Below are 18,543 nucleotides of genomic sequence, written 5' to 3'. Positions count from 1 at the left end.
CAGAAATTCACTTCTGATTGCCCTCATCCAAGCCCTTACTTTGCAACTCTTTAGATCCTGATACGTTACTCTCCTCACTCTTTCAATAATCTTGTTAACTAGACTACATAAACAAAGAGCTTCAGCGTACTACCTATTTACTGTAAGAAGAGGCTGCTCGTTACTTCCCATCAGGAGCAAGATTGTTTTGACTACTTAAGATTACATTAGACACACTACAAAATATCCCTCACCTTATGTTTAAAGGTAGCTTTTATTAGAAACTGAAAGAAAACAGCTTCATTATACTACACATGTATTTTGCGTGTACCTTAATAGCATAAAAAATACCACGAAAATACTTTGCTTTTTTCAGGAACACTTTAGAGTACATTCTGTGATTTCTAAGCACTGTAAATAACAGGTCATATTATTATCCATTGTAATGGTACTTAATATACCAACCTCTGAAAGATGATGGTCTGATTTCGCCTTGCTAGGATTCTAACTCCTACCATTTACGATAATATATATGCATTTAATAATTTTTATTTTGACACTTTTACTATTTTAGGCATTTATATCTAGTTATAACTCATCGGCCAGTGATGATAACTGTAGATTTTCTGTAGTAGGTAATAATCCCAAGTCACAGATTCACAAACAAATGTCTAATGATCACTTTACTAATAACCTGAATCACTCAGTGTTTGATGATAAGTCATATGGTGAACTTATAAAGTCCAGAAAAGGAGTATCATAAAACGAAATGATGGTTCCACTAAAATCTATCGGAAGTTAATAGGCAGAAAAAGTTTGATTTATAATAGAGTATTAAAATTTCAGATTGTTTGAATAGAATAGTGTGCTGTTAAAAGCAGTAGAAAGAAAAGAAACTAGAATGGCAACACATAGCATAAATAATGGAAGTGCTTTAAAATAAATGAAATTGCGTTGCTGTTGATGTCAATGGGGTGACAGAGACTTGCTACCAGCAAATGCCGCCCTAGCCACACCCTAAATCTGTGCCTCACCTTTATTTATTGTTTTCTTGTTTTCTCCCGGAATTTAGCGCCCCACTCAACTAGGAACTACAGGAAATAGCCTATATGGGAAGCCCCCCCTTATGCCACCAATGTTAAACCGCAATTAAGTCTCGATTTCTCTACTTAAGTATAATCAACATTACACACTTCACATTGCATTTAGGGTCTGCCATCAAAGTAGCAGCAATTTAATGTGATTTGAAATGCTTGCCTAGCTATCTAATGTCAAATCACATAGCTTTAGTTTATCTTCAATGGGGAAGCTTAGAGTGCAGCGAAGAGCACATCTAAAACTCTTCCAGGTGTCCTTACGTATGCTGCTTCTGAACCGATAAAGGTAATGAGCAGACCGCTAAAGGTGTAGGTTGCGAAATTACTGCTTCAGGGCTGGACAGCTCTACACAAGCTGCAGCAACTTCCCGCCTTGTGAACCGCGCAGCTGACCCCCATCCCAAACATTTGATTGAACTTGATTGTTCTCGAATTTTGCACCTCACTTATCCTGGCACCATGGGCGACTGCCTTGTGCATCTATATGACCGCACTACCCCTGTTCTGTCTTTTCTTAATGGGTTTTTCGTCTGCACCTTTCAATATCTAACGATGTTACTGGCTGACTCACACATAGTTAACACAGATTTTATCATGTTTCTCATAGATTTCTCTTAGAAAATAATGTATAGATTTAAAATACTTCATGTGGAGCGAATGCTCTGGATTCCCAAGTACCTACACCTTTGCCAAGCCCGTCTACAAACCGCTGACTATAAATCCTCCTTCCTGCGCTCGATTGTCCTCACGCCCAGTGGTGAGACCTCAAAGCCTTTTATTACATCCAGTATTGAAGGCAACGATTCTTTAATGAGCCATACCCGGCTAACAGAGAGGAAGTAGTCACCCATCTAAGCCCAGGAAATTTTGTACGCAATTGAAATCTCCTGCAATTTCAAGTTGTTGGGTTTTAGATATTTTGTGTAACTTTTTGTTCTCCTCTATGTTACCCTTGCTTTGCATAGTTTCTACCTTTGTTTTATGTCCTTTTGAGGTCCAAGCAATTTTCTTTTACCTAAATGAAATCCTCTGTCTTTTTTTACTGCTGGTTTTCAGTTATTTCGCCTAATGTATGTTATCCTCCTGGTTATTTTTTTTTTTAGATATTTCACCCTCAGGGGGACTGGTAACTCTTTTGATTTTTCTGTGCCTGCCTCCCACATTCTCCCCTTATTGTGCCAGGCTCTCCACTCTCTCTGCATCCCTCTACTCCTCCTTCCCACTTGTGATCCATTCCTTCTTTATCCCTCACTTTTCTTTTTTCTCTACCAGATTGCATTGTCCCCAACCCCACATCCCTCTGTCTTCCCCTTCCTTTCTCCATGTCACCCCATGTCTTTGTTTTCGTTGTCATCGGTGTGTTTGATTTATTATCATAAGATCTAACGGTAGATACTGACACATTCTAGCTTCGACATGTGATAAATCATCCATTTACAATCACATATATACCATACTGCTTACAGAATTTTGGCCATATAACATGTCAGTGAATATTAACAGAGATGGTTCCGACACATTCACATGTAGCAGCAATCACAAAGGTTTTCCAGTATGAATCTGTGGTGCATTATGGTCAACGCAAGTATCATCTTTTAATTTTTTATATCTCAGCATTATTCTTTGTCAAATTCTCACGTGGGGCTTCAAAAGCCTTGTCTTCATTTTTATATGGAGTTGCATTTTGCAAATGTATGCATTACAATTTAACCCTCAGTAGTTCATCATTATTCCTAATTTTGCGACTCAACATGTGTTTAGCTCTCAATATAGGTCGTTATCGGAATATGACAAATACCATCTGCAGATCTGTGTGCAACCCCACAACGAAATGTTAAATATTACATCTACATTCTATATCACATCACATTTTATTAGCCTGTTTCAGAGAAGGAAAGTTTGAGGGCTTGTAGAACATTAGCATTTTTCACTACCATATGAACGAGGGAAAGCCCTGTCCCAAAGCAGGACCTCAATCCTTCGACCTCAAGGGTACACACATTTTTTGGGAGGGGTGTCTGTGGTTGAGGCAGAGGCTTAGCTTCACGGGGAGTGTGTGAGGTGTTGCACCCCCCTAATAAATTTATTTTCAGATAAATAGTTGGGTGTGGAGCTCTCAGTCGGGTATGGTAAGCGCCTATTGGATTTCACCAGGGATTTTTGCACAGACAAAAACCCACACACACTCTCTCCCTCTCTGTTTGGAAAGACTTAAAAAATGTTTAGTACACCTACCAATACGCATTCCTTCCCCTTTCCACTGCCTCTTAAGCCCCTATTGTGTGCCTTGCTTGTCGTGGATTGTCTGGATTGAAGTGGGATAGATTAAGGTGGTTTGGAGTGGAGTGGAGTGGATTGAACTAGAGTAGGGTGGATTCATGTGGACTGGACTGGAGTGGGGTGGCATAAAGTGGATTGTATTGGAGTGGGATGGACTGGGGTGGTGTGGGTGGATAGGATTGGAATGAGATGAGATGAATTGGGTAGCAGTGAATTTGAATGGAGTGGGGTGGGGTAGATTGGATTGGAGTGGGGTGGGCTGGATTTGAGTAGGGTGGGTTGGATTGGAGTGGGTTGGATCGGACTAGAGTGGGGTGAATCAGACTGGATGGGGTAGATTGGACTAGAGTGGGGTGGATTGGACCAGAATGGATTGGGGTGGGGTGTACTGAATTGGGTGAGGTGTATTGGACTGGAGTGTGGCAGATTGGACTGGGCTGGATTGTGGTGGAATGGCGTGGGATAGATTGTGGTAGACTGGAGTGAGGTGATTTGGGATGGAGTGGGGTGGATTGGATTGGTGTGAGGTGAGGTGAGGTGGATTGGATTGGAGTGGGGCAGATTGTTTTGGAGTGGAGTGGGTCAGGTTGGGATTGGAGTGGGGCAGGTTGTTTTGGATTAAAGTGGGGCAGATTGGAGTGAGGCAGATTGAAATGGATTGGAGTGGGCAGGTTGTTTTGGATTGAAGTGCAGAGATTATAGTGGGGCAGATTGTTTTTGATTGGAATGGGGCAGATTGTTTTTGATTGGAATGGGGCAGATTGGAGTGGGACGGATTGGAGTGGAACAGATTATTTGGGTTGGGGTGGGGCTGAGTGGAATGGGGAAGATTGTTTTGGATTGGAGTGGGCAGACTGGAATGGGGCAGATTGTATTATGGTAGATGTGAGGGGGTTAATTGGAGTGGGGTGAATTGGATGAAAGTGGGGTGGATTGGATGGGAGTGGAGTGAATTGGGATGGAGTGGGGTGGATTGGATTCGAATGGGGTGGATTGGATTGGAGTGCATTGTTTTGGATTGGAGTGGGGCGGACTGGAGTGGAACAGATTGTTTTGGATTGGAGTGGAGCAGATTGAAGTGGGGCAGATTTGACTGGGACAGCTTGTTTTGGATTGGAGTGGGGCAGACTGGAGTGGGCAGATTGTTTTGGGTTGGAGTGGGGCAGATTGGAATGGGGTGGATTTGAGTGGGACAGATTGTTTTGGATTGGAGTGCAGCAGATGGGAGTTGGGCAGAATAGAGTGGGGAAGATTGTTTTGGATTGGAGTGCAGCAGATTACAGTGGGGCAGATTGTTTTGAATTGAGGGAGATTGGAGTGGCACAGATAATTTCTGATTGGAGGGGGCAGATTGTTTTGGAGTGGTGCATATTGTTTTGGATTAGAATGGGGAGAATTAGAGTGGGGGCAGATTTGATTGAGGTGGGCTGGGAGGATTGGAGTTGGGTGGGTTGAAGTGGATTGGATTGGGGTGAGTGGTTTGGATTGGAGTGTGGTGGATTGGTGTGGGGTAAGGTGGGGTGGATTGGGGTGATTGTAGTGGGGCGGTTTGGAGTGTACTGCACAATTATGTGTAAAAGCATAATTACACGTAATAAAGAAAAAATGTCGCTTTGAAGTATTCCAAACAAGATAATCGTCATCTTTTGAGATGAGCGCCCATTAGCATAAGCAAAAGAAAACACAAGTGGAAAGTGAGAAAATACAGTTTGGCTAAATAAAAGAATGTTAACTATACAAAATAAAGCTTTGCCATTTTCTTTGTCCTGCTGGACACATTTTTGGCCAGTCACAAGCCTTCTGTTTGCTGGGCACTAGAAGTTAAAAAGAAAATAGTACCTCAGTCACGTCGGGAGCAGTGGACTGGCACTCATTAAGATGAAACAATCAGTGCTTTGTCCCTGCTCCACAGACAGGAACAGAAATTGAACAGGCCTGCAGTGATGAATTACGGGATAAAGAAGAGTGTCACGCAAACCAACAAATAGTGAGCAACTGCCGGGCTCCAAGCCCTTTAAAGTACACAAAAGTCTTGCAAGTGAAACACATGCATTAGTGCATGTACTCCCAGGCTCGACCCTAAAAATGGGAAACACAACGTGAGTAACGTTACACTAAAGAAACATACCAGGGGCTAAAACAAAAGCCAATGATTTAATAAGAAGGAAGAAGTATCCAGCTCTGTGCCGTGCCACAGTCCTAAATGTCTTTTAGTATTGTCCTCAAAGCTGTACATCGACTGCAATAAAATACCACAGATGGGGCCGGGAGGTTGGAATGGAGGCTTCTTGGAGTCCTTACACTTTCACTAGTTGTTTCTCCTCGACCGTCTCCGCTCTATTTGTTCTTCCTCTGTCCTCCCTTTCTCCACTCCTCTCTCTGATTTAACACACAAGAGTCATACTTCTTATTCTGTATATGATTCTCACAGTATCTATTCTTCCTCTCAGCGCCCTGTTCCTCCTCTCTTTCTCCAAATTCCCCGTGTCTCTCTGTCCTGTCTCTCTTTGTTCTCCTCACCTTCCCTCTGTTTTTCCTTTCACTTTCCTCCTGTCATTCCTTTCTCGCGGCGCCTGTTCCTCTTTGCGTCTCCTCTCTCACTCTGTCTTTCTGGGAAGGAGCGAGCTCCTCCGGGCTTATGGTTAATTGGGTTAGTGGGTAGCTCATGTCAGGAAATTAAAAGCCAGCCTGATCGGGTTCCAGCTCTGGGGATCGAGGGCCTGGTGTATTTATAGCCGATCCCATCTCTGGTCTTCACCAGAAATATCGTATAGGAAGACTGGAAGAGAGGCGGAGTGAGATAGATACGGGATCCTGCATGACAGTTTCCGTGATTTTGCTGTCCTAGGAGTTATTTAGCTGATAACACAGCACAACAACTGGATACATTGCAAATATTTACCATGTTTGAAATCTGTGACTAAAGGCTGTAGAGTGAACCAGACACGTTCGAAGTTACAGATTCACCAGCAGTTAAAATAAGACCAAGTGCCACACAGGCTAGAAACAGAAAAGAGCCGAGACAGACCGAACGATCTCAAACTGACGAATATTGACCAGATTCAGGATCTGTGAGACGGCAGACTGTCGAGAAGGTACACAGACCTGCGGAAGCGCTGAAGTGCCCCTTCCTTACTTCTTGTTGTCACATTGAAAAGTTGCTGGTGTCCTGATTTCAACACATCAGGAAGGAGATTCTTTTGAGATCTAACCTGGAGCCTTGTATGCTTTAGTAGTAAAACATATGTTTTAGGCTAAATTATGATTTCTAAAGAACATTGGGAGCAGTCATTTAGTGAGCCCTCTGGACTTCTGAACGTGGCCATTCCCTCAACTTGATCCTCGGAAGTCATGTCTTGGAAGCTTATCCTTGATTCACCTAAGGATACTGGAACACATGAAACATCTGTGTAAGCCTGCAGACTTCTATGTTTTTCAGATAAGAAGCCTCAACTGATTCACCCCAAGCACTGATAGAATAATGACGGTGGTGGGGACCATTATTCTATCTAGGATTCACAGTGGAAACACGGTCTTAACCTGTGATTCCTTTGTCCTCAATGACCCTTTTGAAAGCCCTATTACACTCTCCTGCCTGATGTTGCTCGGCACCACATCTCCTTTGGTCTGTGTTTATTCCATTGTCTTCCTATGTAAGATAAGGCCCAGTGTAAAATAGACTGCTTTACTTGCCAGTCCACAGCCACATAAAACATCTTACTTGGCAGACGAGCTATTTATGCTCAGCAGTCATAATATTTTGCATCACCAAAATACCCTGTGCCAAAGCTTCAGATGCATAAAACACCACTTTCTTAGTCTTTCTTTAGCTGGGCAACTTCTTTTGGAATTCATCCTGCCTGCCTTTCGGGCTGACAAGTTCACTTTCTTGTTCGGCTCTTTTGCACAGGTGCATCCAACACACCATCAGACTGACAGTGAAAAGTGCAAAGTGAATCATGTGTGTCTCCACATCCTATATGTGTGAACTGGTGTTTGGAATACCGAACATGAGTAATGTAATAAACATTTGTTGTGTGGTATGGAGGGGAAGGTAGGAGACAAGACAGCTGGAGCCCTGAGAAAACCTACCTGCTGTTGCTGTAACTGAGGGTCTAACATGAAAGAAAGAAGTTACCTCCTACCTGAGTGGCTCCAGTCTCTTATATGAAGATCTTGCCCTCTTCCTTTTTTCAACATTTTGGTGATGATGCTTGTCTGGCATTATTCTACTTGTGATATTAAAATATGACATTTATTTACTCAGTGTGGGTACTTGGCATTAGTAGAGTTTGTGTTATAAGTACTTCTGTTAAGAAATGTGCCTTGTTTCCCACTAACGGTGAGGTATATTAGTTGGGAACATTTTGGTTGCTGATTCTTGAATATTGACATGTACCTTGTTCACCTTATTGGTTATGCATGTGTCTGGTTAGTAAAGTTCATTGTATGTTGATTTCTGATATTTGAAAATTGCCGTTTTCATTGTGGTTATGGTGTGCCAAACGATTATTGCTGCAAGCCAGGTTTGGAAGTTTAAATAATCCACCTGTAGGTTGTTTTGGGAGTACTATGTGAGCATTTGGAGCATATAACATCTGGTTAGAAACTTGGAGAAAAACTGTAGTCCCCATCTGTGTTCTGTCTTGTAAATATGTGCTGGCTGTGTATATTTAAGTGTTATGGACGTGGGGAATGTTATACCCCATTACAAAAGATACAAGTGTAGAACGCTTGTATATGTATTGGCCCAAACTGAGTAAAGAGAAGTACCCGGTCTCTAGAGGTTGTATGGGAGAGTACCGTAGGAGATGTGAAATTGAAGAAGAGTAGCAACCTGTTTCTAGAGGTTGTATGCAGGGAGTACGCAGTGAAATTCAAAGTTAATGAAGTATAGTACCCTGTTATGAGAAGTTGCAAGGGGAAGTATCCTGTCCAGTGCTAAGTTGGGAAAGAGTATTGTCCTGTTATGAGATGTTACATGGGAAAGTACTCATTGAGTGCAATGTAGAAGAAGATAAATTATATGTCACAATAGGTTGCAAGAGAAGTTCCCTATGGATTAAAAATGTGGGAAAGTTTGCTACCCCATGCTGTTGTGAGTGATAGCCACAACTTTCACCAGATTAGTGTGAGTGATAGCCACGTTTCATCTGAGTTGTCATTCCGTACCAATTGGTCAGTTTAACAGATGTGTGGTGAAAGAGGTAGATTATGTTCATGATTGCTTCGTACCTTATTATAGTCAGTTGCATTAATTGCATGTAATAGACGGGGTCAGTGTTGTGATGGGATATTAGCATTTGATGTAGCTCTATTGTGCTGTAAGTGAGTATTTCTTTAACTGCTGACATGGTATGTTGTCAGTGGTTGTATTACTGGGCTGCTCAAGTGTTTGATTGTTGTCAATTATTTCTCTGTATGCATGTACTTGAGGCCATCATCAATGCAATCAGAAACAATCCTAACTTTTTATAGTGCAGTTACCAGAGGATTCAATAATGGGTGGCAATTAAGTGCTTTCTTCGGCATGGTACTCAGTCATAGCGGCCTGGCCAGCCAGTGTGACAGAGTATGGCCATGTGGGAGTGCTGAGCTGTCATTTTTATATGTGTGTGTGGCCCAGTGTGTTGTTCTTGTGTAGATGTGTATGTTGGAGCTTGTGAAAAATGGATAAACTGTGAAAGTTGTTGTGTCTGTGTCACCTGCATAGTTTAGTAGTGTGATGTGGATACCTGGTATGAGAAATTAGACTTTGATTGGGGTGTGAAAACTCTTCCCAAGCAACAACCACAATCCTCATCAGGGTGAGCCACAAAAATTAACCTGTGCTTAACCCTCTGGTAGATTGGCACAAAAGCAGTCAGGCTTAACTCAGAGACACTATGTAAAGTATTTATGTAGCACACAAACAGTAACAAAGTGAAAACACAACATAAGAAATATTCCACACCAACTTAGAAAATAGAGTAAAATAAAAAAATAAAAAATGAGAGCAAAATGACAAAAATCCCAATCATTAGAACCCAAGATATGTAATTTCAAAGATTATAGGGAAGCATAGTGCCTAAATGCTCAAATTCCTAACTGTGGGCATTTGGTCGCGCTAGACTAGGACAAAGTCATATGTTCAGGCTGACCAATGGAGTGCTGGCCAGATACAGGGACCAGGTTTGTCCCACTGAAAATTTACCTTATCACAGTCTGGTGCGTAGACTTCAGAACTTCAGGATTTCATAGTGGAAGTTCAACAGATGCCAGTCAGTGGTCCAGTGTCTGGGAGGCACCTCCCGGGGATTAGGATCTCCATTCACTCTAGCAGCGGTCTGCAGGGGTCAGGTAGGTCCAGATGCAGGTCCAGGCAGGGCCAGTTGCAGCAAGTCAACTGGGTAGTTGCAGGGAATCCTCTGGAGCTTGTGTTCAGTAGCTCAGAACAGGAGGTCATCCAACTGACCTTGGAGTCCTTTTGGCAGCCCTGTGTTCAAGGAGATGGTCCTCTCTCCTTCAAGCAGAAAGGCAGACCTCAAAATGCACGATGGTCCTCTGAAGTGCAAGGCCGATCGCAAGCAGCAGGGCAGTCCTCTGATGAACAAGCTAGGCCTCAAGCAGTAGGGCCGTCATCTGGTAGCAGCAGGGCAGTCCTCTAAGAAATGAAGCAGAACTCAAGCTGCAGGGTAATTATCTGAGAAACAAGCCAGACCTTAAGCAGCAGGATAGTCCTATGCTGTACAACAGAATCCTTCTGTAGTCTTCCACAGGTCCAGGAGTGTACTGAAGAGTGGGTCTTAGGGTCCTATTTTCATACCTGGTACCATTTTTGAAGTGGAAGAAAATTCTAGAGCCCCACTTCCTCCAGTTGATTCTGGAATTTTCTTACTTCCTGCCCAGGTTACAACATGTCTGGGGTGACAAAAGCCTGGTGTCAAGTTTTTTGTGACTGTGCTGAGGCATCTCCTTTGAAATGTAAGTGGGACAGGACAGGGAACAGCTGCAACTCTCCCATCCTAGCAGGATTGCCCTCTCTCAGCTACCACTATATGTCTATACACTCACAATTACACCATACATTTATGCATGCAGGACTTATAGTGCCAGATGATCAGTCACAAAACAGTAGTGTATCAACCTTCTCCATAGTGCTTACACTGTGCTATCTTTCCTCTGTACATCCATCACTGCATGTAACTCATCTGCTACTGACTTTGCTTAATAATTGTTTTCCTAATGCAACACAATTAGAAATTCTCTTGGAAAATTCTCTCTGCTCCCATCTGTCACGTTTAAGTTTTCATTGCTTAAGCTGCTGCAGATTTGACTGAAATGTTATTCCTTACCAACCCATCACACTTCCCATCTAACCTTTTTAACTCTCAAATCATCAAACAACTTACCTTTTCCCCTAAAATATTATCTGCTTGTCACTGGATTTTAGTACTTTCTTTCCTCCAAGGTGTACCCTTATTGACATAAGTCTGTATTTGTCCATCCTGTTTGTGGAAACCCTTTCTCCAGCAATTAATCATCCACTATCTCAACCCCTTTGTCTCTCCAAAATTCAAGAGCTGTTTTTTCTCAACAAAGTCTGCAACATTGAACCCATCCCCAACCTAATTAATACTCCAGAGTTTGGTTTCCACCGACTTATTTTTATGGAAACTGCCCTACTTCCTCACATATGTAAATTTCTATGTGTTCCCATCATCAAGATGCCTCCTCAGTACTCTTCCTCCTGCGTCTCTATATGCACATGTGGTATTTGTCAAGCAGTAACCTAAGCAAAATGTAGTATGTTTATAAGTACAAGGCCATGGGCACAGATTAATTCAACGAGTGATTGAAGGGATAGCTGCATTCTGAGATTGAAAGTAGATTGGTACTTATTTGTGATTGAGTGTTCTATAATGAAGTTGGTTTCCAGCTATTTCCTTTATTGGTGCGGGGTTGGGGCATTACCGGTAGCTACAGGGATGTCTCTGAAGTGTTCAACCATATCGAGAACCAAACCTTGCTTGTGACGCTTGCCTCCCTTGGAGAGGCAGATATTGAATGATTTATCTGCTGCCTCCCCAACTGCAATCATATTCCTTTTGCTACACCTTCTCAACAGTGTTCTGTTGTGGACTATCTTTTTCACTTTACACTCTTTCCAATCACACTATTTTCCCTCTTGCTACACCCTGTCACCAAGTACCTCACTCCCAGGTGATGTTTACCAGGGTTCCGTTCTGGAATCCTTCTTTCCCCCCTTTACACCACATGTCTCAGGGACTTCATCTTCTCTCTTTTGCTTTTGATTTTATGTCGACAGAGATGAGAAGCAAATATTATTTTCCTTACCCTCCAACACTCCTCACCTTGGAGCCAAAAACATATTGCCTTACTGCTATCAGACACTGCATGCCTCTGCCGTCCTTTAAGCTTCAATCATCAAAGGCAATCTGCTTCCAAGTACACTCTGCTCTAACTAGAATCTTTCATCACTTTGCCCTCTTCTCTGGTGTCCTTACTCCCACTTGTATGTAAGAGAGCCCAGAGTTCAGCTTGTTCCTTGTTGCAATTTAACTGTCCACTACTTCCTTAGCTGAGGACAACACAACAAAATGAAATGAAAGATCTGTCACCACCTCTTACTCCCAATTGCACAATCGAAATTCGCATCCTTCTCATACACAAACAGGACTGTTATAAATGTATTCTACTAAGAATCCCACAGTGCTCCTTCTGTCCCTTAGCGAAGTTATACAGTTGCAGCAGGCCTCTTGTTAGCCTCTATTGGCATGCACCCCCTCTCTCCATAGACATCATACAGAATGGTTGTCTGCTAGGCACTGAGAAAAAAAGAAACAAGTAAGGGGTGGAAAGCTGGAATTAACACCAGCACTATTCATTACTTGGGCTGCATCTCAGTCCATTGTTTTCTGCCCACAATGCCAAAGTCTGGACTGAATCTTTGTGAGTGTGGCATTGGGAATTAGGCATGAAGTATGTTGCCTAAATTAGTCTACAAACCACTACATGGAATCCCGCCAGCCTACCCTTCCAAACTCATTTCACATCATGCTCTGTCATAACCTACTTTGCTGAGAAAATCTCAACTGCCTTGCTGTACCAAAGCCTTTGTGTACCTTGATGAGATTCGGGTTCTTGGATCTCCTAAGACGTTTCAATTGAATGAGCCTATTTTACACTGGGCCCTAGCCTACATAGGAAGACAATGGAATAAAAACAGACCAAAGGTGATGTGGTGCCGAGCAAAATCAGCCAACTCTAAACAGCTTATCTGCTCCTAGGCTTCAAGTGAGTTTGAAAAACACACCTCACAGAGCGTAAATATCCAGTTGGTTGGCCAACTATATATTATACAAATGAAGGGAGTTAGATTTGTAGCCCAGAAATTGGTAGCCCAGTTCTTAGAAAACTCTATGAATGTTACAGAGGGTCTTGCACTTGAATATATTTCCCAGTTATAGCCAGTGAAGAATCAGTAGAGAGGGGCTTTGTGTCTGAGCAGTTGACCCAGGGCAAGTGGTCCATGCATGCATTTTGTAAGTGTTTTTCGTGACTCAGCTTTGAAGTTGAAAGGTCTAAGTGGAGACAAGTGCTGCATTTTGGGTACCTAAAATAAATATGTACTTTGACTCATATATTCCGAAAGGCTAAAAATGTGAGATTTGCAAAAAAAATTAATTAGAGGGACTGTTTTCCTACCAGGTTAACTTATGGTAGGACCGAGAGTCCCTGGTCTGCCAAGATCCCAATAAAACATGAGGATGAGGCTTACGGTGGACTGACTCATGAGTTGTAAGAGCACAGCAATGACCTAGAAAGGAAGGTTGAGAATCTTGCGCTAAACTGTTGCTCATGAATCCTAAGATCACTTCCCAGCTCCTATCAGTTACCGAAGCCTCGCTTTTCACTTTCCATAGGGGTACGTTTGGACCGGGTCCGTGGGGGGCGACAGAAGTATAAGAGACGGCTGGACTCTGAGAGCAGCGGTTACCTGAGCTTACAGATCCCACCTCCCAGCAAGAAACCACGTAAGTCACTGCAGTGAATTTAATCTTAAGTGAACTCAAGGGAGCTGATACAAGATAGTTTTCAGCATGTACTTATTCGTTGTAAAAGTCAGAAAACACATTACATATAATGCACAATAGTATAGTCAATGCATGTTTGTAAGATGCACAAAATATGTTACACACACTTACATTCTGACTAAGGGCCTGATTTAGATGCTGGAGGTAATGGGTCCGCTTCCACTTTTTAGACAGAAACTCTGGCTATGTGACTGTCGATGTGCCCTGTATTTACCCGTGTGACAGTGTGCCCATACGTTCTCTATGTCCTTCAGTGCCAGAGGAAACAATGTCCCATTGTGTCTGTGTACAACCACACCTTTATCCTTCTGTGTCTGTGAGTGCAACCATCATTTGTGCCTCTGTGTCTTTCCTCAGACCACGTGCACAGACACGGCTTGTGCCCTCCGTGTCAGTGTAGTATGTGCCCTCTATGCCCTTCATTCTCCATGACGAGTACAAACTCCACTCCTTCCATGCCCATGTGTATCTCTAACTGTCGCGTGTGCTGTGTGTGGAACTATCCTGTGTCCCTTTGTGTCGGTGTGTACCTCTATGACGCTCTGTGTTTGTCCGTACAACCACCCACTGTGTCCTCTGTGTCTTTCTGAACCACCATCTGTGTTCCTCTGCGTTCATGTGTACACCTTCTCCTACCTATGTGGACTGTGCCTGTGTGTGCACACCACACACTTAGGGCCTGATTCTAACTTTGGAGGACGGTGTTAAACCGTCCCAAAAGTGGCGGATATACCACCGACTGTATTACGAGTCCATTATATCCTATGGAACTCGTAATACGGTAGGTGGTATATCCGCCACTTTTGGGACGGTTTAACACCGTCCTCCAAAGTTAGAATCAGGCCCTTAGTCTTTGTGAAACCGTTGTATATGTTGCTACTCCGTAACTCGTTTCGTTGATTTGTGTGCCATTATGTCTGCTGCAGGTGTACTTTCCCTGTCCCTCTGTGCCTGTGTGTAAATTAGGTCTCCGTTGGTCTTTGTGTACAAGAACCCGGCAACCCTCTGTGTTTGGGTTTAAAGGTGTTCTCTGTGTCTGCTCCGTGCCTGTGTGCAAAACCACCCTCTGTGACCCACTGTACATATGTGCTTTCTCTGTGTCCCTATGTCTGCGTGTACAACAAGCTCGTTATCTGTGCAACCAACCTCCTTTGTTTCCACTGCTACAGGCTCTCCTCTGTGTGTACAACCACCCCTGTGGCACTCTTGTCTGCACGTACATACACTATTTTACTCAGTGTGTGCCTGTGTATAAGCATGTTCTGCGTTCCTCTCTGTGCATGTGTATACCTGAGCTCTCTTACTCTGTCTTTACCTGCTGTGTTCCTCCGAGTCTGTGTTTACATGAGCTGTCTGTGCCCCGCTCTGCCTGTGTGTACAACATCCCCTAAGCCTCTTGTGCCTGTGTGTACTGGTGCTCTCTGTTTCTTTGTGTGTGGAGGTGCTCTCTGTATCCTTCACTGCGTGTGCACCGATCTCTGTGCCCCTTTTGCCTCTATCTGGACTCCGTGTCCTTCAAAGTGTTGAATTCTCGGTTAAACTTTGCAGTGACTAAAATTGTCTCACACCTGCTGGTGGCAGAGCCTGAGAAGATCTACGCCATGCCCGACCCGTCAATGCCTGAGAGCGACATCAAGGCGCTCACCACCCTGTGCGACCTGGCAGACCGCGAGCTGGTGGTGATCATCGGGTGGGCCAAGCACATTCCAGGTAAGGTAGCCCGGGGCACAGCTTTCTTCCCAACACACCCCTCCGTCCTTCCCACTTGACATACATGCCCACCCTTCTCGGCATCCTCTCGGCATCTCTCGCCCCCACCCCACTCGACCCATCTCTTCTCCCCTCTGCCTTTCTTTCTTGCTTTCCTTTCTCCATTGCTTCTTTTTCCATGGGTGTCTCCCTCCCTTTCTTCCTCCTACTTCCACGTTTCCTTTCTATCTATCTATCTATCTATCTATCTATCTATCTATCTATCTATCTATCTATCTATCTATCTATCTATCTATCTATCTATCCTCCTTCCATTCGCCTCCCACCTGCCTCTGTTCTCACCGACTCCGAATCATTTTCCTTCTCTCACTATTCTCTGTCACTCTCTGCGCTTCCCCTTCCGGTCGCTGGGGCGTCTGTTTTGTGTGCATTAGTAAGATACAGGTGTTCTCTAGCTCACACATTCGTGTTCGCCCAAGAGTTCTGTTGGCTCTCATGACAGAAAAGAGATGCTTGTTCTGCAATTGAATGGCTTTCATTTTATTGACCTTAGAAGACTGAACGTCTAAGTGGTTCCAAGGGGATTAGACCTGTGACCACGGGGTCTAACACAGATTCCTGTTCCGTATTGTTCACTGAGCCGACTGTTCCGGTTCTAGTGCACCCGACCTTGTCCATGTGACCGATCATCGTGTCAACAGGTTGACCAGAGATTGGTAACCCTGACTCAACAGTGACACGGTGCAGTTGGACGTGTGATTAACTCCCTCAGAAAGCTGCTGATTGTCTGCGCCTGGATTATAGTCTGCGTCGATTCCCTGTCATTGCTGCTGCTCTGTTCCTATCAACGGAGAGCTCTTCGTGTCTCCATGTCCAAGGCAGGTTCGCTTCACGACCTGTTTATGGGGAAGCCAGTTAGATTTAGTAATTCATTTATTTCAATTTTTTAGCAAACGCGCGTTCACCCGTTGGTATCAACTGACGGCGCCCCGAAGTGCGTAAGGTACCAAGAGCATCGCGCCGAAGTGAACAGACACGTTTCAAGTTTTTAATGAATTTTTCTACTATGTTGATTCCCTTTTAAGAGCAACACGAGAGAATTCCACATATGAGAGCCTACCAAGGATAATGCTCTCCGTTTAAAACGGGGAATATTAGGTGTAAAGGTCCCTTCCGATGTTAGGTAATGTCTTGGCTTACAGGAAGGCAATGTGCCCATAGCAGGTTCATTTTACCACCATACATTACTTTATGGACCAAGCGCAACGCTTTGAATTGTATTCACAGTATACAGTGAAGCTGTAAGGTATTTCTCGAAAAGGTCTTTCAATGTTTAGAATTAATCTGGCTGCTGCATGCTGCACAGGCTGTCCTTTCTAGGCTGCCAGACCAAGGTATAGAGCAATGGTTCCCAACCTTTTGACTTCTGCTAACCCACACTTTATCACTACAGGAACCCGAAGATCCCCACTGAATCATTATTGGAATCCGTGGACTCCCTTACTGAGTCATTACTGAAAGCCGGGGACTCTGGCCTAAACCTTGTCAATGATTTGAAATGCAAAACAGTACCCAAAAAATGCAGGAACAAGCATTCATCAAACACATACATAAACGACAAACACATTTTATTTACTTTGCAAGCAAATATAAATAAAAAGAAAATATTGATAGGAAGGTTGGAGCTTTTCTAAATTCAATTGAAACCACAGATTGTCCATGCTATGCTCTGTTAGATGTACCTGCACTGCTCCCAGAAATCAACCTGAGGATACTAATTTAATTTTTAGCCTCAATTTACAAATTCCATGACATTTACAATAGTTTTTAAATATTTTCATTATACATTTAGCCACTTTATTTATATACACTTTATTAATCTGTTAATATTATTTACTTTTCTAAGCAGTCACAGACCCCCTGAGGAGGCTCATGGACCACCAGGTGGCCCCGGACCATAGGTTGGGAACCACTAGTACACAGCATTTACAGGGAATTGATTAAGCAACCGTGCAGTTTTTTTTTTGCAGTGTTATGTTGTGCAAACTTGACCTGAAGGTATTGGAGCACTTTACATGTGTACCAGTTACGTTTTATTTTTGGTAGGCACAGGAAGATTAGGGGGCATATTTACAAGAAGTGGTGCAGCGCGGCTGCTGAGCCAAAATTGGCAGCGACGTGCTTCTTCACTTCTACAACACAGGAATGCCCCGTATTTAAAATAATACGGCACACCCCTGCGTTTTCTCTTAGCGCTGGCGCTGAATTAGCTGCTGAGCGCCAATACAGCCACACTTGCGCCATGGTGTAAGGATAGATGCGTTTTGGGGATAGATTGTTTTTGTGCAGGAAGGAGGACCTTCCTGCACAAAACGACCTTCAATGGCGATTTGCTCCAGAATGCAGCACAAATAGAAAGAGCAAAAAACAAGGAGAAATGAAAATATTTCTCCTTGTTGCGCCATGCTAACGCCACCCCTAGGGTGGCATTCGTTTTTGGCGCTGCCTCAGGTTTGCGAATCCTCGTAAATCTGGGGCAGTGTCAAAATGCACACCCACAGCAACACCCATTGCACGCCCCTTTCACTAAAAGTGCTTCATGTGAAGTGGCCATATTTATAAGGTGGCATTAAGCCACAAAAAGTGACTTAACGCCACCACAAAAAGTGACACTCCAGGCTTGTAAATATGCCCCTAGGTGATTTGCCCAGAATCACAGGATGTTGAGCCGATGCCTAGATTCGAATTTGGTTTCCCTGTTCCTAAGAGGGCAGCTCTGACTGTTAGGCCACATCCAGTTCCAACTCCCCTCTGTGCTCTGACCACATATCTCTCACCTCTGTCCATGGTGCTGACCTGTCGCTGACACGTGCCACTGACCATTTTGCTCTTTTCTGCTCCCACCACTACGCTCTGTTCACTGTGTTCATCCCAGTCGGCCTCTTTCACTGCTGTTGTTATGCTTCAGAGTGGGGCTGCTGCCCCCTGCGTTTGCCTGTGCTCCTTCTCCAGGATGCTGATCCCGCGCTGACCCTCGGTAACTGACCCTAATGCTGATCCTGCTCTCTCTAGTGGCTCGTGCCTGTTGCTCGTCCTGCTCCCATCATACCCCTCTGCCCATGGCGCTGCTGATCCTCTCGTGGCCTGTCCTCTTTGTTCAGGGTGCTGCTGATTGTGTCCTGGCCTGTCCTCTTTTTCCAGGGTGCTACTGATTCTGTTCTGACCTGTCCTTTCTGTCCACGGCGCTGCTGACCCTGTTCTCTCTTGTCCTCTAAGTCCACGGATGAGCCTGTTATGACCTGTCCAGTCTGTTCACTGCACCTCTGATTCTCTTCTGACCTGTCCTCTCCGTCCACGGCGCTTCTGCTCCTGATCTATCC

The 18,543-nt window shown here is 43.9% G+C and overlaps 1 protein-coding gene across 1 annotated transcript in view; it reads left to right on the top strand.

Annotated features, from left to right (window-relative positions):
* The window catches only part of ESRRB (estrogen related receptor beta), a 205,923-nt gene that overhangs the window by 119,520 nt on the left and 67,860 nt on the right, over positions 1–18,543 (top strand). Inside the window, exons 4-5 of the mRNA XM_069206011.1 lie at positions 13,283–13,393; positions 15,002–15,163. Coding sequence (XP_069062112.1) covers positions 13,283–13,393; positions 15,002–15,163 — 273 coding nt within the window. The remainder of the gene's footprint in view (positions 1–13,282; positions 13,394–15,001; positions 15,164–18,543) is intronic.

This window comes from Pleurodeles waltl, chromosome 9 (assembly GCF_031143425.1).
Source record: "Pleurodeles waltl isolate 20211129_DDA chromosome 9, aPleWal1.hap1.20221129, whole genome shotgun sequence".
NCBI lineage: Eukaryota > Metazoa > Chordata > Amphibia > Caudata > Salamandridae > Pleurodeles > Pleurodeles waltl.
The sequence above is the reverse complement of the archived record's forward strand: the minus strand, read 5'-3'. Positions and strand labels throughout refer to the sequence as shown.